Source organism: Physcomitrium patens, chromosome 19 (assembly GCF_059467195.1).
Source record: "Physcomitrium patens ecotype Gransden chromosome 19, ASM5946719v1, whole genome shotgun sequence".
Lineage (NCBI taxonomy): Eukaryota > Viridiplantae > Streptophyta > Bryopsida > Funariales > Funariaceae > Physcomitrium > Physcomitrium patens.
The window spans coordinates 2,828,600-2,854,842 of NC_143428.1; the positions used below are offsets into that span (position 1 = coordinate 2,828,600).

The following is a 26,243-nucleotide window of genomic DNA, read 5'->3' on the forward strand; positions in this document are numbered from 1 at the left end:
AAGTTGTGGTTTAACAAAAAAAAAAAAGCTTTACATCCATCTTATCAGATTTTAAAGTTAAGAATAAAATCTTTGTTGTAACAAATAAGGAAAAATAAATAAATGAATAAATAAATAAAGAGCTCAAATCTAATCTCTTTTAAGTTCTTGGCCTTGCTTGTATTTTTAACTTTACTTTATTTCCAAACGTCTATTATTGTGTACATTTTTTTCAATCTTCATATCCTTAAACTTACATGTACTTCCAAAAAGAACTTATTGTTTTCTTTTAAACATTTAAACACATATTTGAACAAATTGCTCACTCATAATTATTTTATTTTATTTTTTGAATGTTAAAAAATCATTAAAAATGATGAATTATGTAATATTCTACGAAATCTGTGAAATAACATGCCCAATTCTTTAAAATAATTCATCGCCTTCACCAACTTGAAGATTAAATGTCTTGTTTTAACACATGGATTCCCCAAGCAAAGCAAAGGAGGTCGTATACCCGGAGTATAGAGAACCGGATCAAGCATCGGTTAGACCATTGAATCAGAACCTGTCATGTGGATGGAATTGATATTCTCTTAATACCTGCGCCCGGAGAGTTACCTGGTCGAGACCGGGTATCGTAGATGAAGAAAGAATGCAGATCCCGCGAGAACAAGTTCACTCGGCTGATGTCTCTCCCCTGAAGCGAAATGCATGTGAGCTAGTCCCGTTGTCGATCTCGGAAATTCCTCTCATCGATCTTCGCTGAGTTGATCGAATTGCTCTTCTGCCTCCACTGCATTAAATTCTCAAGCTCAAGCGTTTCGTTTTTCTAAGCTTCAGATTCGCACAATGTCTCTACCGACACTTAGGTGAGGAATTTGCGCGCTCTTCGGCGGCTCTTGACGGCCTCCGCTAGGCCGCGCTCGATGTTAAGGGAGTGACCCAACAGTTCCGGTTTTGGGTTGAAGCAGCCAATGTTGCGGATGTCGCATGAAGAGGTGGGCGTTCCCCACTCTTAAACCCTGGAAACTCGTCGGTGAAAGCAGCGGCGTGTTTGCTTGCTGTGACGCCGGAAGTTGATTTTGAAACCGCCTACGCTCATGTTTGGTGATTTCTTTTTGAGCGAGGCCTATAAAAAATTTAAATTTAAATTGATCATCTGCTGGGTCTGTCGGTATTATTTTTTTGCTCACTTCAATTTCCTTAGAGCGTCTGTATATGTGGACGCCGCTTTAAGGAGAGCGTAGGAGAACACTCGGTGTTGGATGTTTGCAATGGGTACCTTGTGCTTGTTGGCGTACAAGAATCCGTTGAGCAAGTTGCATTTTCGGCGAACTGGGATTGTGTTTTTGTTGTTGTTTACACAGAACCCATACATGATTGCTGTTTTTTAGTGCAGCATTATGTTGAATTGTCCCTTTGCTGCTTACGTGTTTTTCTTCGTACACATCTCTCTTTCTGGAACCTGTAAATGGCGGACGTTGGGACCTGAAATAGGTCATTGAGCACTTCGGGTGCATTATCTTAAAATTCCTATAATCCAAGCGGCGTGAGAACCTGTGCATAGAAGTAATGAGGTGTTATGGTTCGACATTGGGTCTCGAATTGTGTAATTTTGCAGGTTTTTTGTTCGTGTGAAGTCGCATTTCAGGGGCCCGCGAGGGCGAGATGTTAGCCAAGGCAGCAATGACGAGTGGCTACGGGTCGCAATTAGACCCCTTGACTCTCGATTCAGATGAGCATTCGAGCGAGTGTGACACGGATAGCTTGACCAGGAAGGCACCGACCGTGGTGTCTGATTTTGCAACCTCCGCAGATACGAGCGCTTCCACGTTCAAGCGACCTAGGGTAGAGCCAGCTGAGTTTTCTGTGCGGGCTCACGGCTTCAAACGTCCGAGACAGAAGCCATGCGTAACTGCAAGCGGGACCGAGACCCCCAGTTTCATTCCCTTGTCGACATTTCCGGAGGTTGAGGATGCTAATGGGGTTGGGGATTGTTTCATCGTTCCATCTCCTCCGAATCCACAAATACACTCCCTCACGCCTCAACAGCGTCTGGTTATCGACCTTGTACAGAAGGGCAAGGTTAACTATCTTCATGACGCAAATGATGCCTGATTTGAAATTGTCTCACGGTTAAACGAATTGTTAAGTTTCTTTTTGTCTTTCTTTCCTTTCGGATGCCGCATTGAGTTTGATGTGCATCCGAGCAGAATGTATTTTATTCTGGATCCGGAGGGACGGGGAAATCCTTAGTGCTTCACCACATCGTCGGCATTCTCAAGGACAGGTTCCGGGACGAACACAATGACAGGCTGGCTCAGGGATCGTCTTGCGGGTGTTGTGCCTGCAAAGTGGCCATTACGGCGCCTACTGGCATTGCAGGTAAGGTCCCTGCAGCAATTGAAATTTTAGCTTCAATTTGTTGCCGTATTCGTGCTGAGGATTTCTTCTTGCTTCTGCTTTTGACCTTATGTAGTTTTGGGTGCTGGGCGTGCAGCAATTCCTATCGGAGGGACCACTGTACATAGAGCAACTGGAATTGGCATTCCACGACGTCGTCAGGATTTCAACAGGATGTGGAACGCTCCCGTGAAACGTAGATGGCGCAATATGAGCGTTTGGATCATCGACGAGATCTCGATGGTGAGTGCCGAGTTGCTAGAGTCTCTGGAGCAGATGATAAGAAGGATTCGGACACCAGCGGATCTTCTGCCGGGTGTTCCCTTCGGTGGACTTCAGGTATCTACTCTAACTTCTGGTGCATAATCCCTGGAACTTATTCACAGATTGTTAGAAAACTGGGAGATGGGCGGTTTGTTCAAAATGTGTACTTCATTTTCGCTTTGTGTTTATTCTGTGATTTCATAAATTACAGGTCATATTTTCCGGCGATTTCTTTCAGCTGCAACCAGTGTTAGAAAAGATAACGCACACTAGCGATGATCAGTTCCTTAACAGAGGACTGGCGTTTGAGGCACCTGCGTGGACGAGAGCTAAGCTCACTCCAGTCATCTTGCAGCATGTTTTCCGTCAGGTCTGTAAACTTGTTGTCGCATCACTCCGGACGGTCATGGGTTAATATCCTTTTTCTAAAAACCACTCTTGGTAGTCTGGTAAAAGGATTTGCAACTAGATTGTGGGGCTGCTGGAAATTGTTTAAAAAAATTAAACCGTTTGTAAAGTGCAGAGCGATGGCGATTTCGTTGACCTACTGAATGGGATTAGAACGGGGGAGAACCCAGCAGCTTTGGAGGAGATTGCCAAGCGGTGCTCAAGGCCATTGCCTATGGAAGCTGGGATTCTACCTACGGTTCTGTATTCAAAGTAAGAGAAATTCTTCCTTCGCAGTTTCAGAATCTTAAATCATTGGAATCTGGCTTCCTAACCCCTAACAGTGTATTTCATTCATCAGGAATGCAGATGTCGACAAGTACAATCACGATAGATTGAGAGAATTGCCCGAACAAGAAGTGGTTTTAGTTGCCGAGGAACACATTTATACCAATGAAGGACTCAAAAAAGAAGAAGCTCGAAACCTTGCTCTTCAACAAGCGCAGTTCAATCAGTTGAGGGACGCTGAATTTTGGAAGCTCTGCACTGCGCTCAAGGAGTTGAGCTTGAAAGTCGGAGCACAGGTATGGTACTCATCGCAGCATACTTCTAAGGTACGGTGAAGATTTCTTAATCACTTCAATGATTTCTTTTCGTTCCGAAGCATTGATTATGCATGGAATTCAGGTCATGTTGGTCCGGAACTTGACACTTACGGGCAAGGAGAGCGATCTCGTGAACGGCTCTCGTGGCGTTGTGGTGGGGTGGGCGTTCCGGGACGTCATCTTGGAAGAATGTCGAGCTGTGCTGAGAAGCAAACAGTATCCGGAAACGCCAAAAGAGGTTGAAGCACAATTAATGTATGATAAACTCAAGGCTACCTGCTTTAATCTTATCCCTATCGTCAGGTTCAGAAATGGTCGTGAGATCTACTGCGTGCCGGAGAGATTCTCTTACGAGATCTTGAATACTGGAGAGTGCGTAAGATGGCAGGTGCCTTTAAAGCTGGCCTGGGCTATCACTATCCACAAATGCCAAGGTACACATTCATTTACATTAACCTCTATAACACAATCCAGATTTGCGTAGATCATTAGCAATTTGGATTACCAGCGTTGTGTTTTCTGTTTGATGAGGCGTGAGTGGCTGCGCTGAATGCAGGAATGTCGCTGGACTATGTCCAAGTCACCCTGAAGGACATCTTCGCCGAAGGCCAAGTATATGTGGCGTTGAGTAGAGCGCGGTCTATGGAGGGCTTGCAAGTCATCGGGAACCCCTCCCGCGGAGATGTCCGGGTGAGTCCGAAGGTAATGGAGTTTTACAGAGCCCTGACAGCTAACGAGGCGTCCTCCGTTTGTCCATTGGACTTCCCCGATGTGCCTATCGTAGTCCCTCCGGAAGAGATACTAGACAGAGTAAAAGCCTCGCACATGGTGCGCACCGATGCTTCTTTCGAGAAATTCATTCCCAAGAGTGACCCTCCAATTTCTGTGACCTGTTATCACTGTAAAAAGCAAGGCCATGCCGCGTTTGAGTGCAGGATGAGGCCTATTTTATGAGAAACGTACAAATTGAGCTCATGCACTTGTCTGAATGCTAACAGTGTTGTGCTTATTGAGTGATCGGTGGTCCAAAAGTACGTTCTCTCAAGCGCCTTGCGAAACGAGGAATACTGTTCCTCGGCGAAGCAGGTGCCACGAGTCGAATAGGCATCGCTGGTGAGAATCTGGGTTTGTGCCCAGCTCCTGAATTGGGGGGCCTCACCAGAATCTCAACCCCCTAAACCCTAAATTCGAAGTTAAAGTCTTATGTCAACAATGATGTCGTCGCCCTTCATCTCCTCATACGTGTTCAAGAGATGGAATGGTTAACCAGACGAGTCGAATGGCTCTACTTCACGGCAGGCGACAGTGATCCACCATGTACGAGAAAAGATTACACAGCATTGCAATATGTAGCACCGGAGATTCAGTTCCGCAGAGCCAATCAAATCCTTCTTCTGCCGTTTTAAGATTCAGTTTTCTCAAGGTCAACGATAAGCCAATTGACGATCAGTGCATTGACTGTGCAATTTGGCGATCCTCCTCGATTAATTACCGAAGTAGGTGTTCGAAATGTCCTGGTTCATGAGTGATGTTTGAGAGTTAGCCCTCGGTAACACCGATGCCGACGAATACGACAACCGGAAGAGAGAAATACAATGTATAGTCGGATAAATATCGCCAACATAGTTGCGTTTAACTCTTACTTTTTGGAGAACAAACACAAATACGGAATCTTACATGTTTATTGTAACCCAATATTATTAGTTTTGTAAATCTGATTGTTCCTGGTCTCCCACACATCAGAATTAGTTATTTCTATTGTGCGTAGATTCCTTCATAAAGCCACACTTAATGAAACGGAACAATGGGACCTCGTTTCATGAAGGCCTTGGCAAAGCCAAATATGGGCCGTGTTAGTGGCAATTAGGGCTTGTGTGCGAAGGCCAAAGAGAATGTCATGTGGGGCGATGGCCATGGCGTGTGCGGTGGACGTTGCCCTGCGCCCACCACCGCCACCGCTGTGGGCCCCGTTGCGACCAGTCTTTTATTCTCTCTTTGCGACCGAGTGATGCGCATCGATTGAATCTCTCTCTGCCCACTCACGTACCCTTCAGACAAATCACTTTTGCCGATATTCATATTCTTGACGTTGTTGCAACCAAACTTTCAATTGCAGCGTGTGGTGGCAAATGCGATCGTAAAGCTGGCAGAGGTCCTAGTTCGTAAGGTGGAATCTTCTGTTTACGGTGTTGTGCCGGCTCTGTTCCAGTCAACGAGTTTTGGGTTGTGGGTGTAGCACATTTTTGACGTTTCCTGGGTCCGAATTTGCCTCTTCTGATTGGAGATTGTGGGTACAGGCTTCGCATTTGGAAAGCTCGAGAGCTTTGTAGTTGTTTGGTGCTTGCGGTGCATTCGAGTGCGGCTTGAGTGTGTGTTGATACGTAGGATTCTCCCTGGCCTTTCATTTTGATAAGGCTGAATGCTATGTCTGTGAGGTTTTGTTAGGTTCGTGTCTGACGTATGGTGCCAAGATTCGTCTCTTTGAGATTCTCTTGCTGAATGCGTGCGGAGCGGAGAATGTTCAGGACTTCGTTGAATAGTTTTCCCATGTTGGTGTAGCATTCCCGCTTTCGCAGCGTTCTGCTTATTCTGGATATAATCTGATTGGAAGTTCAGTACATGCATTTTTAGTCTTGTTTGTCAGTATTGTTCCCAAAGGCAGTCTCTTCTACTCAATGCCACAACAGAACTTGAGGGGTTTTTGACCCAAATTACGACGGACCTGCGACGGAATCTCGTGCAGTTGAGTTGTTTAGAGAGGACCTGAAATATTATGACAGGTCCCTCTGTTTGCTTTCCATAAATCATACAACATAGTGATTACGCTTTTTCGGTCTGCGCCATATTCTTAAGCCAAAACCAACTTTATGGGCTGAGAACAGAGAGAGAATCCTTTTGTGCTACACGATCTCCTCGTCTCTTGGGGACTTCTGTAGCATAACCCAGGGAGAGTTTTGACTGAGGCACAACTGTTGCAAAGATGACTGGCTTGTCGATAACAGATGGAGAGCCCCAAGACGGGACCATGAGCACGGCGCACACAGATAGGACGCCCCTGCTTCCTAGCAAGAGGCAGGATCTAGTGGTTGAAGATGTGTACGACGATTACCACGAAGCGTCTGTGCCAAGTGCGATATTCAACCTCTCAACCACCATTGTGGGTGCGGGGATTATGGCGTTGCCTGCTACGATGAAGGTAATGGGCTTGCCGCTCGGTATCCTCACCATCATTGTAATGGGAATTCTCAGCGAAAACTCAATTCAAATCATGCTGCGCTACTCGAGGCCGTCGGGGGCGAGGTCGTACGGCGGATTGATGGCCGATGCATTTGGTGGGATTGGACGTACCCTGGTGCAGCTCTGTATTATAATCAACAACATTGGCATCCTCATCGTGTATTTGATCATAATTGGTAAATCATCTGCCCTGATCTCTCGGAATTCGTTTTTTCAACTCCTTTCTGGAACCAGCAACAAACTCCAGGGCATGAAGCACTTCAATCGACCTTGGTCAATGTATTTCATCATAATTGTAAAGAACTTAGACGATTTTTTTGCAATCGATTCTGTTTCCAAACGCAATCGAACTTATGATCAGTGACTGCACTCCAAAGTATAGTTATGGCTTATCTTCGTGTGAGTTTCTATGTTGTAGGTTGGAGCGAGATGTTTGCTTACCTTTGAGAAACATATATCTCATCGCTGTCCTTCTAATACACATGTTTCTAGCGGGATACGTAGGATAGTTGTCATAATCCTGTATGGCTTCTATCGTTTCAGAATTTTATTTTGAGTAGTGTTCTTGTGCTTCTTCCATATGATAATTATCATCGTCTTTTAATGTCTATTCCTCTTCGTGCAGGCGACGTACTTTCGGGAACTTCAGCTTCAGGGGAGCATTTTACTGGTGTGCTTGAAGAGTGGGCGGGCGGTCCGACATGGTGGAATGAGCGTACCTTTGTTCTTTTCACAATCGCCGTCGTAGTTCTGATGCCTCTCATCTCCTTTCGACATGTTGGTAAGCAATCTACGCACTTAGAGTTCTCATGAGTACGTAATACCCTCTTAAGCACCCGATTTCCCGAGTCATCTTCCGAGGTTTATGTTGTTGACACGGTTGCTCTTGCGGTCGATGATTTCAGACTCCTTGAAATGGACATCCGCATTGTCCGTCGCACTGGCTGTGGTGTTTGTTGTCATTGTCGCTGGGGTGACGATATGGAAACTGTTCGCTGGAGAGATTTCATGGCCAAGGTTGACACCAGATGTTTACGACCAAAAGACATTCTGGCGGCTCTTTACTGTCATTCCAGTTATGGTCACTGCTTACATCTGCCATCACAACGGTACAGCCTTGCACTTCCTTCTGTTTGTCGCATTCATTTTTTTTAATCCATTATTTCTTTCTTCCTCTTTATTTGTTTCTTTTGCCTTCTGCAAGTAGATTGGCCACTGCAAGGTTTGTGGGTTCATCTGTGAGATCCCACGGCCCTTCGCTTAATTTTTTTATTTTTTATACCGCAGTGCATCCCATTGCAAACGAGCTGTCCGGAACTGCCGATTCGTCAGACGAGAAGATGCGCAACGTGGTGCGATGGTCGATGCTCCTGTGCGGCACCATTTACCTCTGCACTGCGACGTTTGGCTATCTTCTCTTTGGGGATGCAACAAGCGATGACATCTTGTCCAACTTTGACACCGATTTGGGCGTTCCTTTCTCCCATCTTATCTGTATCATTGTCCGGATCAGCTACGCAGTACACATAATGTTGGTCTTCCCGCTTCTCAACTTCTCACTCCGCCTTAACCTTGACTCCTTCCTCTTCCCAAGGGCCACCCCACTTGCCCACGACACCGTCCGGTTCTCCCTTATCACCGGCTTCCTCATCAGCTGCGTCTTCCTTGGCGCAGCTGTGGTGCCCAACATATGGGTCGCTTTCCAGTTTACCGGTGCAACCGCCACTGTCTGCTTAGGATTCATCTTCCCAGCACTAGTCCTGCTTAAGTAAGTGCCGCCATCTCTAGCAGTAAAGTTTCCTCGTACTCCATTTGAAGAGCCTCAAATTGTTGTGGTTACACTTCTTGAGCTGTGATTTCTTTGTTCATGCAGGGACAAGCCCTTGTTGGCAACCAGGAGAGACAAATGGGAGGCCGTGGTTATGGTAATCCTTGCAATCCTTTCCAGCGTGGTTGCCGTTACAACGAACGTGATCAACCTTGTGGATCCAGGAAAAAATGGTTCTACTTAAGGATTTACCAGCTACTTCCTCCGAATCATTGAAGAATGCAAACTAGAGAATCGGCGTTTCTGTTCAATAATCTGATTGTTTGGATTCATTCTGCCCTCTCAGCAGAGAATGCATATCCATGTGCCGGACCTCGGTTCCATCGTGAACAAAGTTGGCCATTGTGATGTTCTTATATCCAAATAGACTTGACATAAACAGCAAAAGCCTGAATTCGAACCTCTCGAATTTGGTCTGATAATTTGAAGCTGTTTTTAGGAATCACAGTCCATAAATTGTGTTTTACATCGAGGCGCCCTTCAGCAGCTAAAGCTGTATAGTAGGTCATATTATCTGTAAACAGAATTCTGAACATAGGTAGTGAGACTTGTAATCATGGTATCAATTGTATTCATTTGTGCTGGAAGATTACTTCTATTGTGCTACCGTTTTTAATGTTGTCTCACTTGACAATTCTTGTCTCAAAGCCCTTCTTCTGCTCTTTCTGTTTTGTTTTGTTTTTTTTTTCGTGTTCACAGATGTATCTTTCAATTCCACAGCCGAAACCATAGTTGGCCTCCCTTGACCTGCACTACAGCAAGATCTCGAAGTAACTTGAGTTTCATTTTCCGGCCAGTCTGAAATTAGCGTGTACACTTTTTGTTCAATTTCTAATGCAACACTGTCGGCCAAAGCATCAAGGATACAAGTTTTAGGGCTTTGCATTAATCATGTGCATGAAATTAATCACTCTAGCAATTGGACTTGTTTCTTGAAAGTGGAAACTAGGTTTGATAGACCAACGAATTGAAGCCGAGAATGGAAAAAAGTGCTTCCACCCTCCATTTAGTCGTGCTGATTGAGAGGCAATTATTGTTGCTAGCAGCGGACGTCGTTCTCTCTCTCTCTCTCTCTCTCTCTCTCTCTGCATTTAAGTGTGCGGTGATTGCCCCTACACTTCATGTGCTCATCTCCTTCATTGTACACGGAAACGAGACCCCTATCCCCTTCCGTGGCCAACCAGATAATTCCTGTTTGCAAGTCTAATTTGCAACGTCCAATCAGAGAGACTCTCGACTCTTCCCAACGACGAACACGCCGTGCAAAATCTGTCCAGGGTCGGTCACTCACTACCTCCCAATTTTCTAAAAATCCTAAGCTCGGCACGAAATTCCAACATGAAGCGTCGCATAGATCCACATTACATTGCTTGGAAATCAGTGGAGGAGTCCACTTCCCTGTCTTGCCTCGAGGGCCCGGATCTAGACGTCGCCATCTCCGCACCATCGCTCGAGGCTACCGAAAACAGATTCAAAGGTGTACTGTACAAAAAATTAGGGCTGCGGAGTGTGCAATTATGATTTAGGGTTTAGGATCTAGGGTTTGGCGGGCCAGGGGACTCATTTCAGGAACCCTAAACTGGCGATGAATCACCTTAAAAACATGAATTGAAGCAATCTCGTAATGTAGGAGCTAGATACTTAACTTGAGAAATTGATCATGCTTGATTACTCATAAATTATCATTTATTAAGGTCAAATGTAAATTTACGTTACAATATATGCAAAAATAAAATTGTGTGAATACAAAAGTATCTATGTAATGTTTTACGATATACTTTATTTCTTATTTCTTTCTTTTTCAAAAATATTGCAATTATGATTCCCTTCTATTTGCTTGATCGATGAATTTTTTAAATTTCATAATGATTAAAAATAATTATTCCAAGTATTGGAAAAACTTAGGTAGAAATTTAAAAAAATATTTGACTACAACATTTTAGGCTTGCAAATAAGATCATAAAATATATGCAAGATTATCTTCATTGATGTTATAATTTTTTCTTATGTTACCTCCAAATTTTAGCATTTGTTATGCATTACCAATTCAAAATATGTTGGATGTGTAAAAATTATTATACTGCGCTTATTGAATGTCTATTTATTTCATTCTGATAGGTAATGAGGAAATGATTCTCTTTAAATGGTTTTGTATTCTTGAAGGAATTGTGTTGTCCTTATGACTTTGATCATGGCCACCTTTGCTGATCTACAATTTTTTTACCAACATTGCTATAATATATATTTTATAGTTTTCATTCTAAATTTGCATGAATATAATTTATTAGTTTTGAAGTTGTTATTTATTAAAATATTACAAACTAAAGGACATTGTTTGAAGGACTCTTTTGTCCATACTCTCTCAATTTTATTTTTTGAAAACAAGTGCACAAAAGCAGGTACTTTCATACACTTTTCTGATTTTTCTAATAAATAAACATATAACTATATATATATTTGACATATTTAGCATAAACTCAACCTTTTACATATTAAAAAGTATGAATACATTATATAACAATTAACAAAAGTTTCTTAAAATAATATTATAATTTAGAGAATTACAATCAAAAATATATTAGACATTGAATTACATATCAAATTAGATAAATATGTTCCATTACTTTTATGATTGATTTTTAAAATTATATTACTTACAATATAAAAATATAAACTATTTTAGTAATATTATTATCATACTATTTGTAAGAACAATCATCAATTACTTTTTATAATATATATTTTTTCCATAAGTATAAATTTGTATGAATCTAAATCCTATATAAAAAAAATTATTTTATATCTTTAGATTGTTGCTATTGCCACTCCAATTTTTGCTAATGCTACCACTATTTGCCATAAACTTGAGTTGCACACCACAAGGCACTTTTTTCAACCCCTCTTCTTTCACTCACCCATAAATACATACTAGACACAATCCTCTATCATTCTTTCTCATCACCTCATCTACAAACCATTGGCTCCTCTTCCTCTTGTTTAACATCAAATAGGTTCTTCCTCAAAAGGTCGAAGTTTCTAACAATGGTTTTAAAAGAAAGGACTTCTAGACACATAAGACAAAAGCTGTAGAGATTTACAGGTTACTTACATTTTGAAATCCACTACAATCTCTTAGCACACACACGACTTTATTGGAAATTAGGTTTGGTGAAGCAAAGACCAACTCTTGCCTTTATATAAAAGGATGGTGGAATAGATGGTGGTGTATGGATGAAGAGATGAGGAAAGAGGAGAGAAGGTGGTGCATGGTATAGGATTATGGTCAAGTGGAAGAAGTGGGAGTGATTAAGCTTTGAGATGTAATTTAGATGGGAGTATTTAAGAGTAATTAAGACATCTTTGTAACCAATGCATGTGGTTGAAAAAAATGCCTTGTAGTGTATAATTTATGTTTACAACATATTTTGGTAGTATGAACAAAAACCATAGTAACATGTGGTGGATGGCAAGTTGTGGTGATACTAACAAAAATTGATTGGCAATATTAACATCATATGTTTAATCACAATCTTTTTTAATCACATATGTTTAGTCACAAATTTTGTGTAGTCTTAATTTAAAATTTTAAACAGTTACTTAAATAAAAATAAATTTATTTAAAATTAATTTATCAAAAAAATTATATATATATATATATATATATATATAATTTTTTTAGATAGAAACCAATTTCTTAAGTACTTATTTTATTATTATTATTATTATTATTATTATTATTATTTTCACATTCTTTTCTTGAATTACTTTTTAAAATTACTATGGTATTGCGTAAATAATTTTTTTAGAAGTATTTATAAAAATACTTCCATTAGTACAAAGTATGATGCCATACAAAATAACTTCAAAAACATTAACTCACTATTTATTTATTTTCTAACATTTGTGATTTCCCTAAATTTTTTAATATCAAATGTTTTGTGTTTTGAAGATTAAAACGATTAGACCTAAATAAAATGTTAAGAGTTATTTTTTAAATTATATATTTTTTTGACCAGAAGTAATTAATACAGTTGCAGCAAATATTATACACAAAGTTATACCATTATTTTTAGCAATACTGATTAAGATGAACACAAAACATTCACAGGTATCTTATTACACGTTTTAATAAGCATTACAAAGTGATACATATAACTCTAAATAATTTCCAATCTACTAAAGCTCAAAAGCATGCACATTGCATGTTCTACATTCTACAGGAAGTTCAAAACTTACTGAAATAAAAACTAATATTTACTAATTTAAAGTAAAATGTAAGTAAGAATAAGAATAATAATAATAACGTATCATTGAAACAAATAGGACTGCAACCATTAAAACAGAGCTGTCAACGAAATCAAAATATACAACAAAGAAAATCGTTACTAATAAAACGGAAACAAATCAGGTGCACCAGAGCAATGAATACAGCATCATGTCCTAAATCAGCACCTGAAATCGCATTCTCTGCAAATGCAAAGCTCATCAGAATCATGCTTTTCATAAATCTTAGTTAAGCAATGCAAGATCACAGAAGCAAAATGGTTGTTTGAATGAGCAAAAGATTAACTTACACAGTCTTGCAAGTATTCATCAGCAAAGTGCACTGACAATGATAGAGATAGGCATTCTGGAATCATTATCGGAAACTGTTGCAGCCAAGCAAAAGCTATGAAGAATGCTGTGAGAAAACTTAACGCAGATGCTGCAAAAAAACAACAGACCCTTCGCACTCCTGAATAATTAACACACACGTTGCGTATAAGCTTTAAGATCAAAGTGCTTCACAACGGCAATGCGCTTTATCATTTGGAGTTTGCTTATAGATCTCGGCAAATAGCATCGTCTCGACAGGAAAATCCCGGTAAAGGTAAGAGTGATAAGATCCTCACGACTTACGCCAAACCCCACGGATCATGCAGTAATTTAGAGTTAAAATCCTCGAGGGCAACAGCGTCGAAAATGATTGACGATCTTCATAATTGCGGATTCTTTTCCGAAGTACTGTTCAATACATTTCCTCCCACAGATGCGGCAACACAAAAACATCAGCTACTTGAAAAAACACTCGCCATGCCTCAACACCCAACTACAGCAATCGGCAGAAGTTTGCACAGCGGGCTTGATGACATTACCGAGATCTAACCTATGCGACCTAAACCCAACCAAGAGACGCATTGTCGTCTATTCTATACGAGAGTCGGAGATGGTGAAGCAGGGAATGCCGAGAGGATTAGCACCCCAGAAATTGCAAGAAATGAAAACCATAGTTGGAGAAAAATGCGCACCGCATAGTTACATGAGGCTGCGAGGGTTCTCGAGAACAATTGACGCAAGGGTGCCGGAGGCCCGAACATCAAGGAGCGAGAGTGCGGGGAGGAGGGTCAAGACGCGCATCCATCCCATTGATCCTTCATCCAAACCATCCCTCTCATGGGCCCTCCGCCTCGCTTCCCTCAATCGTGCACTTCAAATACCGCGTTGCAGTCATTCATGCTGTATTGCTCCGTAAGCACGCGCGAGCGGGTCCTCTATTGTCTTCCCCGCTTCGCCTCACAGTCCCCCTCCCCCCTCCCCCTCCCAATCATTGTACTCGGCTCAATCACGCCTCCACCCTCTTGTGTCACATCTCTTTCTTCTCTGGTGGGCGTCGCACTTCTGCAACCGATCGCCGGAAGCCTAGGTACGTCGACATTTTCTAGATCTGGATCCCTTAGTGCAACAGCGAGTGGTACGATTTTTCGTGGGCTGAGTGTGGAGGTTGGGTGGGCCTTGAGTTTGCCTTTCCCCAAGTAGTGCTGCGGTTCTATCCGCTGGTTTCGTTTGTCGGCATTATCTTGGTTTCTTTTGTCATTTCATCTGTAGTGAATAATCTTTTATTGGGCAGTGTTTTTTTATGGACAACATCAGGGGTCGTGACAGAAATATTGTGTGATCCCGGCGGCCTTGTTCTGTTTTAATAGGTCTTCTTGATAGCTATTATAAAGATTTGCAAATCTTCGCATATTTCAACGACGTTTTGCAAATTCCGATTCCTTATCATCACTATGTTGTAGGGGACTCTCAGTCTCGACATGCCTCTTGTGGAGGCAACGCTACTCTCTCCTTGTCGAATTTTTCCAAGTACCCTCAGTTTTGCGGACCTGCTTACGGTAGCGTGCTTTCGTTTCAATCTATTGGGATCGATATGAAAGAGCTTGTCTCTCTGCTCCAGTAGGACTTAGATCTGAACATAGTCTACCTCGTAACCTTCTTTCCATGTGTGGTATGCTTGGGAATCGATGAATGAAAACTGTGATCTTCGCTACTAAGCCTTTCAAAACTGCGGAGTGGCAGATACCGACATTGGCGGTACCAGGCTTGCGGGACTTGGGCGTAACGAATACTTGTAAATCCAAGGGGAGATTGCAAGATGGATAATTTGATTGGGCTTGTGAATAGGATTCAGAGGGCTTGCACTGCCCTCGGTGACCATGGAGGCGAAGGTGCAGTTGCAAGTCTCTGGGAGGCCTTGCCTTCGGTTGCTGTCGTTGGTGGGCAGGTGTGAAGACCTGTTCATTATTTCTCTTCAACCTTCCAGCTTTTCGTTTGCTCTTGGTTTGTATGGTTGTTTGGAACTTCCTGAATAAGAAGTGGTAATCCACTCCTTTAGTTCTTCAGCATCCCTCCATATAAGAACGACATGCCTAACAATATATACTTTTGGAAAATTTCTGGAAGTGCCAGCTACAGTCTAGTTATGATCATCTACCTCAATGTATACGTTTGTAGAACCTTGCCCAGGCCCATTTCAGCATTATTAGACACTTCCTAGTTAATTTCCTCGTCACCTATCTCATGTCAAGAATTGCGGGTTCAAATTTTGTGCAAGATCAATTTAACTGATCAGGAAGTGCAATGTGGGTCACAAGCGTCTGTCACCGCTGAGTTAGTTGAACATGTTGTCCAAAGGACATTGCACTTGTAGAGACATATATCATGAAATGAGATATTCTCTTTTGCTTCTATTGCTTAAAACTCACTTCCTCTCAGTCCACGTTTCATTGATTTGTGGTTATTGCCCTTCAGAGTTCGGGAAAGTCTTCAGTGCTGGAAAGTATCGTTGGACGTGATTTTCTCCCTCGGGGTTCTGGTAATCAGACAATCCTTTTTTGGGTCATAGCGAGTCGCACTAGAGACGTATAAATATAAAAAAATGAAACCTAGGGGTTTACGGTGTACAAATTTTTTATACGGCTCATACATTGTCATATTAAACTTAGTTTATGCACTGGGTGCAACCTCTGGTTCGATTGAGGGACGCGACTTGCCTTACAGATGCTGTTGTTTATCGTTTGTTACGCACGTGCTCTGGTTTAATGTAATGAGTGACATATTGTGTGGCAGGTATCGTTACTAGGCGTCCGTTGGTTTTGCAACTGCACAAAACTGATGAAGGCACACAGGAGTACGCAGAGTTTCTCCACATGCCCAAAAAGCGGTTTACTGACTTTGGTACGCGATTCTGGAGCCTGTCCTAAACTTCCATTATCGTGTGTTCAGATATTATTCAACAGAATTGTTCTGTCTTTAATTGTTCCTTCTTATTGCGATTTTGGGTTATCTGTGGAGAGCACCAACCAATGTGGACCATGAGTGCACCTGTGGTTTATTCCCGACGCATGAATTATATCGTTTCCTTCGCAGCTGCTGTAAGGAAGGAGATCTCAGACGAGACGGACCGAATGACTGGACGGGGCAAGGGAATTTCGGTTGTGCCAATTCAGCTTAGCGTTTATTCCCCCAATGGTACATTCAAGCTACTCACTCGAGCTGTGTCTTATTAGTCTGGTACTGCATTGCAGTTCAGGGAGGTTCAAGGGCAATATTTTGAATCGGAACACTTCCTCTCACTGACTGTATCGTTCTGTGCTTGCAGTTGTGAATTTGACTCTCATCGATCTTCCGGGACTTACAAAAATTGCTGTTGGTGAGAATCACTGCCATGAAAGGGATTAAGATTATTCGTTTTTCTTTTCCGGGTCGAGCTGAAATTAAGAGAAGTAAATACCTGCGAGTTTGCGAAATGTCTTCAAGGACGTTCACATTCTAAAGGGGTTTGTTTGTGCAGATGGCCAATCCGACAGCATCGTGCAAGACATTGAGAACATGGTCCGGTCATATATTGAGAAGGTATCACCAGTCTACCCCCGTCATGTTTTTCTCTTTGTGGGCATCGTCACTTCGAATTTGAGACTGTGATTATTCACTGAAATCACGGGCTTGGAACAGCGGGTGTGTTCTGCGTAGACATGGGAATCTCGTCACAGAGCGGCATTGTTGCTGTTGAGGGAGTGGTACATGCTGAATGTTTGTGTCGTTGTTGCAGCAAAATTCTATCATTCTTGCCGTGTCTCCAGCGAATCAAGATATCGCCACTTCAGATGCTATGAAGATTGCTAGAGAAGTGGATCCTACTGGTGAGTAGCAGTGAGTTTACATTTGTAGTTCGGTTTATCTTATAGCTTGTGGGGTTCTTTGTCCTATTTGAATTCAGCACTGGGATATCTTCTACCAAGGACACAACAGTGATCTGATACATCTTGGTTCTTCTGCGTGCGCTGTTTTACCACAAGCATCGGCCTTCTGTGGGCCGTCGTCGTAGTAGTGCTTTTTCTGCGTTATATAGTTTGATGGTGTGTGTGTAAATTTGCAGGAGAGAGGACTTTTGGGGTCCTTACCAAGTTGGATCTGATGGACAAGGGGACAAATGCCCTTGATGTAAGTGGGAAACTGCATCGTTCAACTCGGGAAATGCTCATGTGCTCCGAATTTGGTTTTAGTTGATTGTCTTGTCGTATGGACTCCCTAACAAGGAAGGTGCGAACGATCACATCTCAGCTGTGGACATACATGTGTCTCTGCACAGGTCCTTGAAGGACGCTCCTACCGTTTACAACATCCGTGGGTAGGAGTTGTGAATCGTTCCCAGCAGGACATCAACAAGGAAGTGAACATGATAGCAGCAAGACGCAGAGAGCGAGAATACTTTGCAACCAGTCAAGATTACGGTCACCTGGCCAGCAAGATGGGTTCTGAATATTTGGGGAAAGTGCTCTCCAAGGTACGTAGCAGCTGCTACTGAATCACTACTGTTTGATGTACTTGGTTCACAAGCAGCTTTTGTTTTGATTACTTTCCATGCGTCCCATGACCTTACATTCATTGGCTTTCACACTGCAGCATTTGGAAGCCGTGATCAAGTCCCGTATTCCTAGCATCCAGGCTATGATTAACAAAAGTATTGACGAGATCGAGATGGAGCTGAATCAGATCGGCCGGCCTCTTGCAAATGATGCAGGGGTGAGTTGATGAAACTGTTCTCTGTTCTGCGACAACCACCGTTACATGGCTGAACTCGATGTACGAACCGCTGACACCGAGTTGGAAATGTCGTGCAGGCTCAGCTGTACACTATCCTGGAACTTTGTCGGGCCTTCGATCGAATCTTCAAGGACCATCTGGATGGAGCGTAAGTGCCGTCGCCACTGGGGTTTTCGGTTCGTGGTGTGAAGGATGTAATTCATTCATTGCTTGCGTATCGCTGCATTGATGCATTCACAATACAAGTCTTTGATAATGCGTTCGGGAGCAGAGAATGTATAGGGCGTTATTTCAATATTTTCTGAGATTGTTGCGTGTTGCAGACGCCCCGGTGGTGATAAAATATACGCGGTGTTCGACAATCAACTGCCAGCTGCTTTGAAGAAGCTTCCGTTCGACAAGCATCTGTCTGGGCAGAATGTGCGAAGGATTGTTTCGGAGGCTGATGGTTACCAGCCCCATCTTATAGCTCCGGAGCAAGGTTACAGGCGGCTAATTGAAAGTTCGCTGCAATTTTTCAGGGGCCCAGCGGAGGCAGTAGTGGATGCAGTAAGTCACTCTGTTGCAACGATAAATGAACAGTAACGTTTCTAGATTTTCACGAATTCAATTTTTCTCCATCAAGGATATTTTCTAGTCACGACATTCTGCATACTTACCAGTAGCACAGGGTTCGGCTGATTCGTGATTGTGTGACAACCCAGGTGCATTTCATTCTTAGGGACCTGGTGCGAAAATCGATCGGAGAGTGTTCGGTAAGGGTCTGAGACTTTGGAATTTCCTTGCCTGTAAGAACGTGCTGGGTTACCAGCGGAACCTGTCACTTGTGACCACCAAGAGTGCTAGCTATATCTTTCTAGCTTATGTTAATTGGTTTAATGTTTTTAGTACCTCACTGACTTAAACCGAACTTGGAAGCGAGAATAGGAATGATGTGCTGATGTCAACCTTCATTCTCACAGGAACTGAAGAGATTTCCATCACTCCAAGCGGAGATTGCTCAAGCAGCCATTGAGTCGTTAGAGAGGATGAGAGATGAGAGCAAGAAGACCACTTTGAGGCTGGTGGACATGGAATCCAGCTACCTGACCGTGGACTTTTTCCGAAAGCTGCCGCAAGAGATTGAGAAGGGTGGAAACGCTGCTGCCGCAGCTAACGACCGTTACACGGATAACCACTTGCGGCGCATTGGTAATGACGATAACTTTACTATACAATGCATGGCAGACTTTCAACTGTTACTGTAGCGACATCGGTATTCCTTCTTTCCCCTGGTGCACGGGTTCTCTATTGCCTCTTTTTCTTCATTCGGCCTCTGATCCGGTTCTGGCTGGGTTTCGCTGTGGCAGGTTCCAATGTGGCAGCGTACGTTGGCATGGTTTGCGATCAGCTGAGGAACTCTTTGCCCAAAGCTGCTGTCCACTGTCAAGTTCGAGAAGCGAAGAGGTCATTGATGGACCACTTTTACACTCAAATAGGCAAGCGGGAGGTGAGTAGTTTTTCAGTGAATACTGAAAAGGACTGGGTCTTTTTGATGAGCCAGGCGTAAGTGTGTGTGCAATTGTACTTGGAATTGTCTGGTGGTGAGGCTGATACCTATGTTGCACTTGAGCAGGGAAAGCAATTGTCAGCGATGCTGGATGAGGACCCTGCTTTGATGGAACGGAGAGTTCAGCTGTCAAAGAGACTGGAGCTTTACAAACAAGCCAGGGACGAGATTGATTCTGTTGCCTGGAAGTAGTTGGGGGGTCGTACTTAATTTATACCTATTTCATTACTGAATGTTGCATTTATTCATAGCAGCTCTTTTCCCTTGGAGAACGATAATTACAGTTACATCCAAGCCCTCAACTCCCAGTTGCTGAATTACTTCTAGATACGTTGTGTTCACGGCTAGAGCTATCTATTTTTGTGGATCGAACAGGTTGGTGGTGACCTCTTCAGCATATCTAGTTTGTGGTCTGAACTGGGTTGGGTAACTATTAGGGCCAAGCGCAAGTAGATCTATTCATTCATCTGGGTGTCAAACAATATATACTGCAGTGAAAGTATTTGTTTGAGCCCGTCATTTGCCTATGTACACGATTGTTTACATATTTACCAGTCGGCAATCTGAAATGCGTCAACAATATTTATCTCTCAGGCTAATCCCCTGCCCAGCAGTGGTTCTTAATGGCTTCCGTGATGTATACGGATACGTATGAGCATGAGCATGCTATTACAGATTTGGAGCTGGACACAGCTTCGAATCTCTCAGCAGTGCATCTGACATTGCAGCTGTGGGCCGATTCTATTATTGGACCGTTCAAATTGGAAGGTCTGAGACATGTTGATATGCAAATCTTTTACTGTTGACTTTGAGTTTACGTGTTGTTTAGATCTTGTATATCAGTTATTCGACCTGTAAGGACGCTCATGATCTGTACCTAGTAGAAGTTCACAGTAGCAAGTCTGTATACATTATTCTTTTCAAATGAAAGTACTGCTTTGTGATCTTACGACAGCGTTCTGTCTACAGAAAGGGTGAAAGGCGGGTTTCAACTACTTAAATGTAGTCTTGGAAGTGGGTGGTAAGTGGACGTGAATAGCACTGTAAGGCCTTGTACATAACATGAATAATAGTTCAGAGTTCAGCAATAGCGAAATTCGAACTAAATTAGTGATGAAACTACATCTACACCTAACTCTAGAACCTACTGTAGAAATTTACCAACTTATTGTACAAGTGTAAGCAATTGCTTCCAGTATAGCTGCAAAGTTTTAAAAAAACCATGTTTTAAGGTGATACTTCATACCACTTCTTTACCAATAAGTACATGTCCGAATACAATGCCTTCACATGGTAAAATAGATAACATGAAAGAATCTATTAACTTTTAAATTTTCTTAAACTATTTACACTGTTATGTGCATCACTTATTTAGAATGTTGTCTTCTTCTAAAATTCATCTAAAAATAAATAAATGCATTGTATTAGTGCCTTCAAAACATGCACAAAAATAAGACATCATTTTTTGAGCTATCCAACCTGGGCAATCACAACAAATACTACATTACATTTGGAGAATTGTAAAATCTACCCATTCATTTGCTAAATTTACCCAATTTGCAATAATGATTGTTTCAAGAATCTGTGTGCCAAGGGTGGGGGATGTATAGAGATGGATGGGTCAATTTAGCATGGGTGGGTTGATATGACAATTCGTTCTATTTGTTGCAAGCTATCTTCGCAGAAGGAAATGACACATATTCTCTGAACACGAATTTAACTCCTAATTGTTGATATCAAATGTAGAATATATATAGATATATAGATATATACACGTAGGCATTGCAGGACACTTGTATACATTGAGTGAACAACATTTAATACCCACAGTAAAAAGATGTTCTTATAAGCAACAAACAATTAGAATGTCTAGAAATATCTAAAATCATAAAATTAGGTGAATTTTAATTCTCCTACTATATCACACCCACTACAACTTAATTTTCTAATTCTTAGTTACTTTTGGATTTTGTACACAATTTGTAATCTTACTTCTTGGCCATAATCTGTGTAAATTGCTACATTACAATTGGGTTTGAAAATAAGCTCAAAACAATGCTACTTTCTTTCTTTGATACAACACCTAATCTAGATTAAGAAAAAAAAAAAAAAAAAAAAAAAAAACAACAACAACAACAACAAAAAAAAAAAAACAAAACAAAACAAAACAAAAACAAAACACTAACTGTAGTAGAAATTGGTGCAACAACAACATCAAAGACTTTAAACATATGAAAGTGATACCGTCCACACGCATTAAAGAAAAAGCTTGGGAAAAAGTAGAGAGATGGATGAAAAGAACGAAGGGAAGGCGGATCCATTGGTTCATCCATCCAAGGGTGGCGGTGAAGCTCAATGGAGTTCTCAGAAACTTGTGGATATGGCGGATCCACTGGCGCTGTGGTGGCTTGCGATGTTCACCATGGCTTCTTCTTCGCGCCTCATCCCCGCATTGCAGCAATTGTTGGTGCAATTGTTGGTGCAGGAGCAGAAGCAGCAGCAGCAGCAATGGCGACCACCACCATGGCAATGACGTGCTCGGCCTCGAGCCTCAACGCCCACTCGTCGTGCTCGTCCTCTTCACAGGTAACCATTTTCGAAGCTCTCGTTGTTGAGATGGTCGTTTATGGTTATTTGTGTGTGTGTGCGCGTGCAACGGGGGAAGGGCGTGTATCCAATTGGTAGAATTGGCTAGGAATGCCGTGTGGAGAGACGAAATGGTGTGTGGGTTGCGGTGCGGAGAGGTAGGGAGCTGATTGTTTTAGTGAGGAGTTTTGTTCTTTTGTTGCTCTGTGGGTGTGCTTGATATGGGCTGATTGGTGGCTTATGGTTCCTTGATAGAGTGGTGGAATGTGTGGAGCGAGTGTAGAGTGTGAGAGTTTCCCATTGCTTCTTTAGTAGATGTTGGATTAGTCAAGATGAAGTCCCGTATTGGGTGAGGGATCGAATTTGGACCTGTGTGTTGCTGGACGTGTGGTTTTGTTAAAGAATGGCATTGGGTTAGGTCTACCAATCTGGCGTAGCATGGAACAATTTGAGCCGGAGGGAATCGAACTTGATTTTAGTGTGTTTTCATTTTGGGAACTGATTGTTCCTTGAATTTGACCCTGGTCATCAGGTAGATGACAAATGGGACGTAGAGGAACAGCTTTGATGAAGGATATAATGCTTGTTTCATTTGCACAGGCAGGATGCTCATCCACAACGCAGGATCTCGCATGGTTTCCGCAGCGCCTGGGCAATGGAAGCCAGACGAGCTCCAAGAGAACCGTGCTGGTCAGAGCTGGCAAAGGACCTCCAAAACAAGGACGAGGTTATAATTCTAAAAAAGCTGCTGCAGAGGGTATCAAGAAGATCATGCGCGAACGCGAATCTGATTCTTCCTCTGATGGATGGGTCCAGGTCAGAGTTACAGTCCCATTTTGTATTAAATTTTCCCATTCTCTTCTCCTATACGAATGCCCTTAGCCTTTACACCCGTTGTGGCATATGCTTTTAGTTCCAACCTAAATAAAGATATCTCGAGGGTTGTCAGTTCTGCGTTAACAAGAACTGAATCCACAATCACCTTCAATGTCACTAGAGGCTCTCGCTGATGCGGTATTTTGTTTGAAATCTTTGGACCTTTCACCCCTGAAGTATTTGAGGGAATCATACGCCCATGCAGGTGTTGACAGAGGCGGAGCTACCTGATGGCAAGAACAAGGCTATCATCTACAACAACGCAGGGTATGTCTGGCTTTTTCACGTGATCAATTTTGCTGGTGTGCTGTAAAACGTTCAAATATGCCCTGTATAGAAAATGATTTCGAGGTGTGCTGGTATACACAAGCTTTTCAGCCTTTTCACCAAATTGATCCCTGATGTACATATTATAAGTTCTACGTATGATGTGCAGTTATGTGCTGGTGAAGAGGGATAATGAGTTATATGCTATTCAAGCCAATTGTACTTCCTGCAAATTCCCCGTAATTGAGGGCACGGTGAGACCCGCACGTTCTTTTTCTCATCAAGAATTATGGTTTTCAGATGTGAAGCTTTACAATGTTTGGACACATCTAGGTTTAAATGTGGTATTCGTCCAGAACAGCTCGCCGAGGTTCACACCTCTTGTGACCACTTAATGATCATGTGTTCTTTTCCCTCGATGGAAACGTGTGCAGGTTAGCGTAGCAGAGGCTGCTTCTGATGGACCTTCACAAGGTGAAACGCAGATAGAATGCCCTCTCTGTCATACCAAATTCTCCCTAGAGGATGGGAGGGTGGTGGAGTATTGCCCCAAAGATGGCCCGCTTGCGTGGGCAATAGGAACCTTGAAACAAAAAGAAGCCCCAGTTCCAGCAAAGGCATGAGCAATCCTACGTCTCATATTAATATATTTCTTCTTTATTTTCCCTGAACTCCTCACAACACAAACAGACACTCTGCAATGCTCCTCCTAATCTGAGTTTTCGCTGTTGTTTTGAGGAACCCAAATGACTTGACTGTAGCTTACAAGTAGAGAACAGCTGTACCGAGGATTCCTTAGTTTCCCTGTGTGTGGTGTTTGTAGGGACAAGAATCTCTGACAGCCTTCTGTATCTTCCATTGCAGGTGTATTCTGCCCGGATCTCGAAATCAGGTCGAGTATACGTCAAGTTCGCAGCAGGAAGTCCAGCTATTCCTTGATAAGGGGCAGAACTGGGTTTGAAGCTTACAAGCTGGGCGATCGTGGTCTGTAGTAATTCTTTTACAAAAAGCTGTGATATCACATCATTTTCCTGCTCTGATTCATGTAACAGAAAGTAGGCGGTTGCTGAAAGCTTGGTGTATATCATCTATACACTTAAGTTATGGAATCTGTTCTGGCTTCGCTGGTTGTATTGCGTCGTTTACTTCATTTCATATCATCCCAGGATAAAACCAATCTCCTTGGTTTGGTCTTTTCTTTTCAGAACAAAGTAGTGTTTACATATGTATTTTTAAATTAGTAATAAATCAGGAATATCTCCTAATCTCAATTGTTGAATTTGTGTCGGATTTCATTAGTCAATCTTTTTCAATTTTTTCAATATAATGTTTCTGGAAAAAAAGATCATGTGTCATTATTGGAAATTGTGGTCAAGGGATAAATATATTTAGTGCGCATGATTTTACATTGATTTTATTTTGAATATAGTAAATTATTGTGTTAGTTTATTTTTTAGTACATTCTTTAATTGCAGTTAACCTGAATTTTTGGATAGCTTAGTATCTCATGTATATTTGAACAAGTACATTACCTGTGAAAAGTAGCATTGAAAAAAAAATGTATTAATGTATTCGTGTAAATCTGCAAACTTTAACTTCCTAGCTAAGACTTTGACTGTATCCAATTTACAAAATTTACAATATACAAATTGATAATTTGTGTTATAAATGAATAGATTTGTTTATGTTATTTCATAATCAGAGGTAAGCATTCAAATCTGCCCAACAGTTACAAATTATAAGAATTTATTTAAGCATATTACAAATATATTGGAACTTATGTTTTTTTTTTCTTTCTTTTTTTTCTTTTTTTACTTCTTTTTATTTACATGACCAAAACTTCTTAAAATATTTACTCTTTATTATTAACCATTGTTGATATTTTTATTTTTAATTTTTAAAACTTAAACAAAAGAAAGTAGAAATGTAAGCTATTAACCAACTTAGTGTTAAAGAAACATATATTTGTAGTTGAATTTTTTCATCTTATTATTTTAGAATGGATATTTGTTTGAAGTCTAATGTTACATGCCAAAATTTTATTTTTGTAAAAAAATAATACAAATTTTTATATGTAATTTTTAAAATACATATAAGATTGGATGTTTTAATTCTAATAATAGCATCATAAAATACATATAATGATTTGGTATTCAAAATATAGAGCATGTAAATATTTATCTTACCAAGTATTTTTATCTTTATAAAAATTTGTAATAAATGTAATAATTCTTTTTTCTACTATAGATGATTTTTATTAGTGATTTTATTGTAAAGATTAAGTGACCAATTTTATAGTTTGTATACTATTTTTGTATTCCATGTGTTATAGATGCAATAACATTGATTTGTAAGAATTTTTTTAAAAATTAAACATTCCTAGAGAAACCTAAAAAATTTCATAGTTCTATCAAAATCTTATGTAGAACTCTTAATGGCCATCTAGAAATTTTTTTAGTCTTCTAAAAGCTTTAAAGTTTTCTTAATAGAATTCTAAAACAAAAAATAAAAAATTATTGCAACTAGCTATTGTAGAAGAAACATGAAGGGGATGATGTCATGCTCCTACCATGACTAGGTTCAATGTTGCAATGCAATATAATCTTTACTAATGTCCTGTGAGTTGCAATATAAAAGATTTTATTATAAAGGAACATCAACAAAAGTAGATTCAATTTTGAGGTGGGAGCTTAAATCCCTTCACTTATTGTCTACCTTTGGATTCGTTTTTTTCTTTAATATATATATATATATATATATATTTAAGTTCTAGATGGAAGTTCATAATGGAGCTTGAAGATTTAGAAGTATTGTCAAAGAGAGCTCGATTAGTAGGTCAAAGCAATACTTATTTGAAATATGTCAATCAAAGCTAATTCATACCACAATAATAAGA

General features: G+C 41.2%; 4 protein-coding genes and 2 long non-coding RNA genes across 9 annotated transcripts; 5 read left to right on the forward strand and 1 right to left on the reverse strand.

Annotated features, from left to right (window-relative positions):
* The first annotated feature begins 672 nt into the window (after positions 1–672).
* LOC112296083 (ATP-dependent DNA helicase pfh1) lies at positions 673–4,616 on the forward strand. Of its 2 annotated transcripts, XM_024548228.3 has the most exons (9): positions 673–980; positions 1,604–2,067; positions 2,196–2,367; positions 2,483–2,724; positions 2,861–3,019; positions 3,173–3,309; positions 3,398–3,620; positions 3,724–4,075; positions 4,198–4,616. In XM_024548228.3, the coding sequence occupies exons 2-9, from the start codon at positions 1,651–1,653 to the stop codon at positions 4,593–4,595; spliced, it is 2,100 nt and encodes a 699-aa protein (XP_024403996.1). In that variant the 5' UTR covers positions 673–980; positions 1,604–1,650; the 3' UTR covers positions 4,596–4,616. The 2 variants fall into 2 exon arrangements, with proteins under 2 accessions (XP_024403996.1, XP_090100691.1); XM_090244565.1 differs by lacking the exon at positions 673–980 and having other exon boundaries at positions 1,504–2,067.
* Positions 4,617–5,524: 908 nt separating this feature from the next.
* Positions 5,525–9,322, forward strand: LOC112296084 (amino acid transporter AVT6A). The gene is made up of 5 exons (XM_024548230.3): positions 5,525–7,054; positions 7,504–7,659; positions 7,784–7,987; positions 8,166–8,646; positions 8,752–9,322. The coding sequence occupies exons 1-5, from the start codon at positions 6,622–6,624 to the stop codon at positions 8,888–8,890; spliced, it is 1,413 nt and encodes a 470-aa protein (XP_024403998.1). The 5' UTR covers positions 5,525–6,621; the 3' UTR covers positions 8,891–9,322.
* Positions 9,323–13,006: 3,684 nt separating this feature from the next.
* On the reverse strand, positions 13,007–14,133 carry LOC112296153 (uncharacterized). 2 transcript variants are annotated; one of them, XR_012216084.2, is made up of 4 exons: positions 13,995–14,133; positions 13,606–13,710; positions 13,281–13,441; positions 13,007–13,173 (listed from the first exon to the last, which is right to left on the reverse strand). It is a non-coding gene; the product is annotated as an uncharacterized LOC112296153 (long non-coding RNA). The 2 variants fall into 2 exon arrangements; XR_016498585.1 differs by lacking the exon at positions 13,995–14,133 and having other exon boundaries at positions 13,606–13,774.
* An 83-nt stretch (positions 14,134–14,216) lies between these two features.
* Positions 14,217–20,211, forward strand: LOC112296152 (phragmoplastin DRP1C). 2 transcript variants are annotated; one of them, XM_024548401.3, is made up of 17 exons: positions 14,217–14,389; positions 15,043–15,247; positions 15,775–15,838; positions 16,093–16,200; positions 16,393–16,494; positions 16,625–16,675; positions 16,817–16,878; positions 17,075–17,165; positions 17,402–17,466; positions 17,615–17,809; positions 17,929–18,048; positions 18,147–18,217; positions 18,393–18,618; positions 18,774–18,824; positions 19,032–19,260; positions 19,419–19,558; positions 19,685–20,211. In XM_024548401.3, exons 2-17 carry the CDS (start codon positions 15,119–15,121, stop codon positions 19,808–19,810), a joined length of 1,830 nt encoding a protein of 609 aa, XP_024404169.1. In that variant the 5' UTR covers positions 14,217–14,389; positions 15,043–15,118; the 3' UTR covers positions 19,811–20,211. The 2 variants fall into 2 exon arrangements, with proteins under 2 accessions (XP_024404169.1, XP_024404170.1); XM_024548402.3 differs by lacking the exon at positions 14,217–14,389 and adding an exon at positions 14,767–14,858.
* Positions 20,212–20,241: 30 nt separating this feature from the next.
* LOC149987341 (uncharacterized) lies at positions 20,242–20,856 on the forward strand. Its single transcript, XR_016498586.1, has 2 exons — positions 20,242–20,386; positions 20,588–20,856. It is a non-coding gene; the product is annotated as an uncharacterized LOC149987341 (long non-coding RNA).
* Positions 20,857–21,958: 1,102 nt separating this feature from the next.
* LOC112295815 (uncharacterized) lies at positions 21,959–24,626 on the forward strand. Its single transcript, XM_024547792.2, has 6 exons — positions 21,959–22,204; positions 22,805–23,020; positions 23,286–23,347; positions 23,517–23,601; positions 23,782–23,964; positions 24,212–24,626. The coding sequence occupies exons 1-6, from the start codon at positions 21,974–21,976 to the stop codon at positions 24,284–24,286; spliced, it is 852 nt and encodes a 283-aa protein (XP_024403560.1). The 5' UTR covers positions 21,959–21,973; the 3' UTR covers positions 24,287–24,626.
* The last annotated feature ends 1,617 nt before the right edge of the window (positions 24,627–26,243 follow it).

What these genes read in the sequence shown, in the direction of transcription:
- LOC112295815 (XM_024547792.2), top strand. Translation starts at nt 21,974, where the DNA reads ATGGAGTTCTCAGAAACTTGTGGATATGGCGGATCCACTGGCGCTGTG. An exon ending in CGTGCTCGTCCTCTTCACAG is followed by an intron (nt 22,205 to 22,804) that starts GTAACCATTTTC and finishes TCATTTGCACAG; the next exon opens with GCAGGATGCTCATCCACAAC. An exon ending in TCCCCGTAATTGAGGGCACG is followed by an intron (nt 23,602 to 23,781) that starts GTGAGACCCGCA and finishes AAACGTGTGCAG; the next exon opens with GTTAGCGTAGCAGAGGCTGC.
- LOC112296152 (XM_024548401.3), top strand. Translation starts at nt 15,119, where the DNA reads ATGGATAATTTGATTGGGCTTGTGAATAGGATTCAGAGGGCTTGCACT. An exon ending in TCCGGTCATATATTGAGAAG is followed by an intron (nt 16,879 to 17,074) that starts GTATCACCAGTC and finishes TCGTTGTTGCAG; the next exon opens with CAAAATTCTATCATTCTTGC. An exon ending in AAGGACCATCTGGATGGAGC is followed by an intron (nt 18,218 to 18,392) that starts GTAAGTGCCGTC and finishes TGCGTGTTGCAG; the next exon opens with ACGCCCCGGTGGTGATAAAA.
- LOC112296084 (XM_024548230.3), top strand. Translation starts at nt 6,622, where the DNA reads ATGACTGGCTTGTCGATAACAGATGGAGAGCCCCAAGACGGGACCATG. An exon ending in CATCTCCTTTCGACATGTTG is followed by an intron (nt 7,660 to 7,783) that starts GTAAGCAATCTA and finishes CGATGATTTCAG; the next exon opens with ACTCCTTGAAATGGACATCC. An exon ending in TTACATCTGCCATCACAACG is followed by an intron (nt 7,988 to 8,165) that starts GTACAGCCTTGC and finishes TTTATACCGCAG; the next exon opens with TGCATCCCATTGCAAACGAG.
- LOC112296083 (XM_024548228.3), top strand. Translation starts at nt 1,651, where the DNA reads ATGTTAGCCAAGGCAGCAATGACGAGTGGCTACGGGTCGCAATTAGAC. An exon ending in GGCGCCTACTGGCATTGCAG is followed by an intron (nt 2,368 to 2,482) that starts GTAAGGTCCCTG and finishes CTGGGCGTGCAG; the next exon opens with CAATTCCTATCGGAGGGACC. An exon ending in GCTTGAAAGTCGGAGCACAG is followed by an intron (nt 3,621 to 3,723) that starts GTATGGTACTCA and finishes CATGGAATTCAG; the next exon opens with GTCATGTTGGTCCGGAACTT.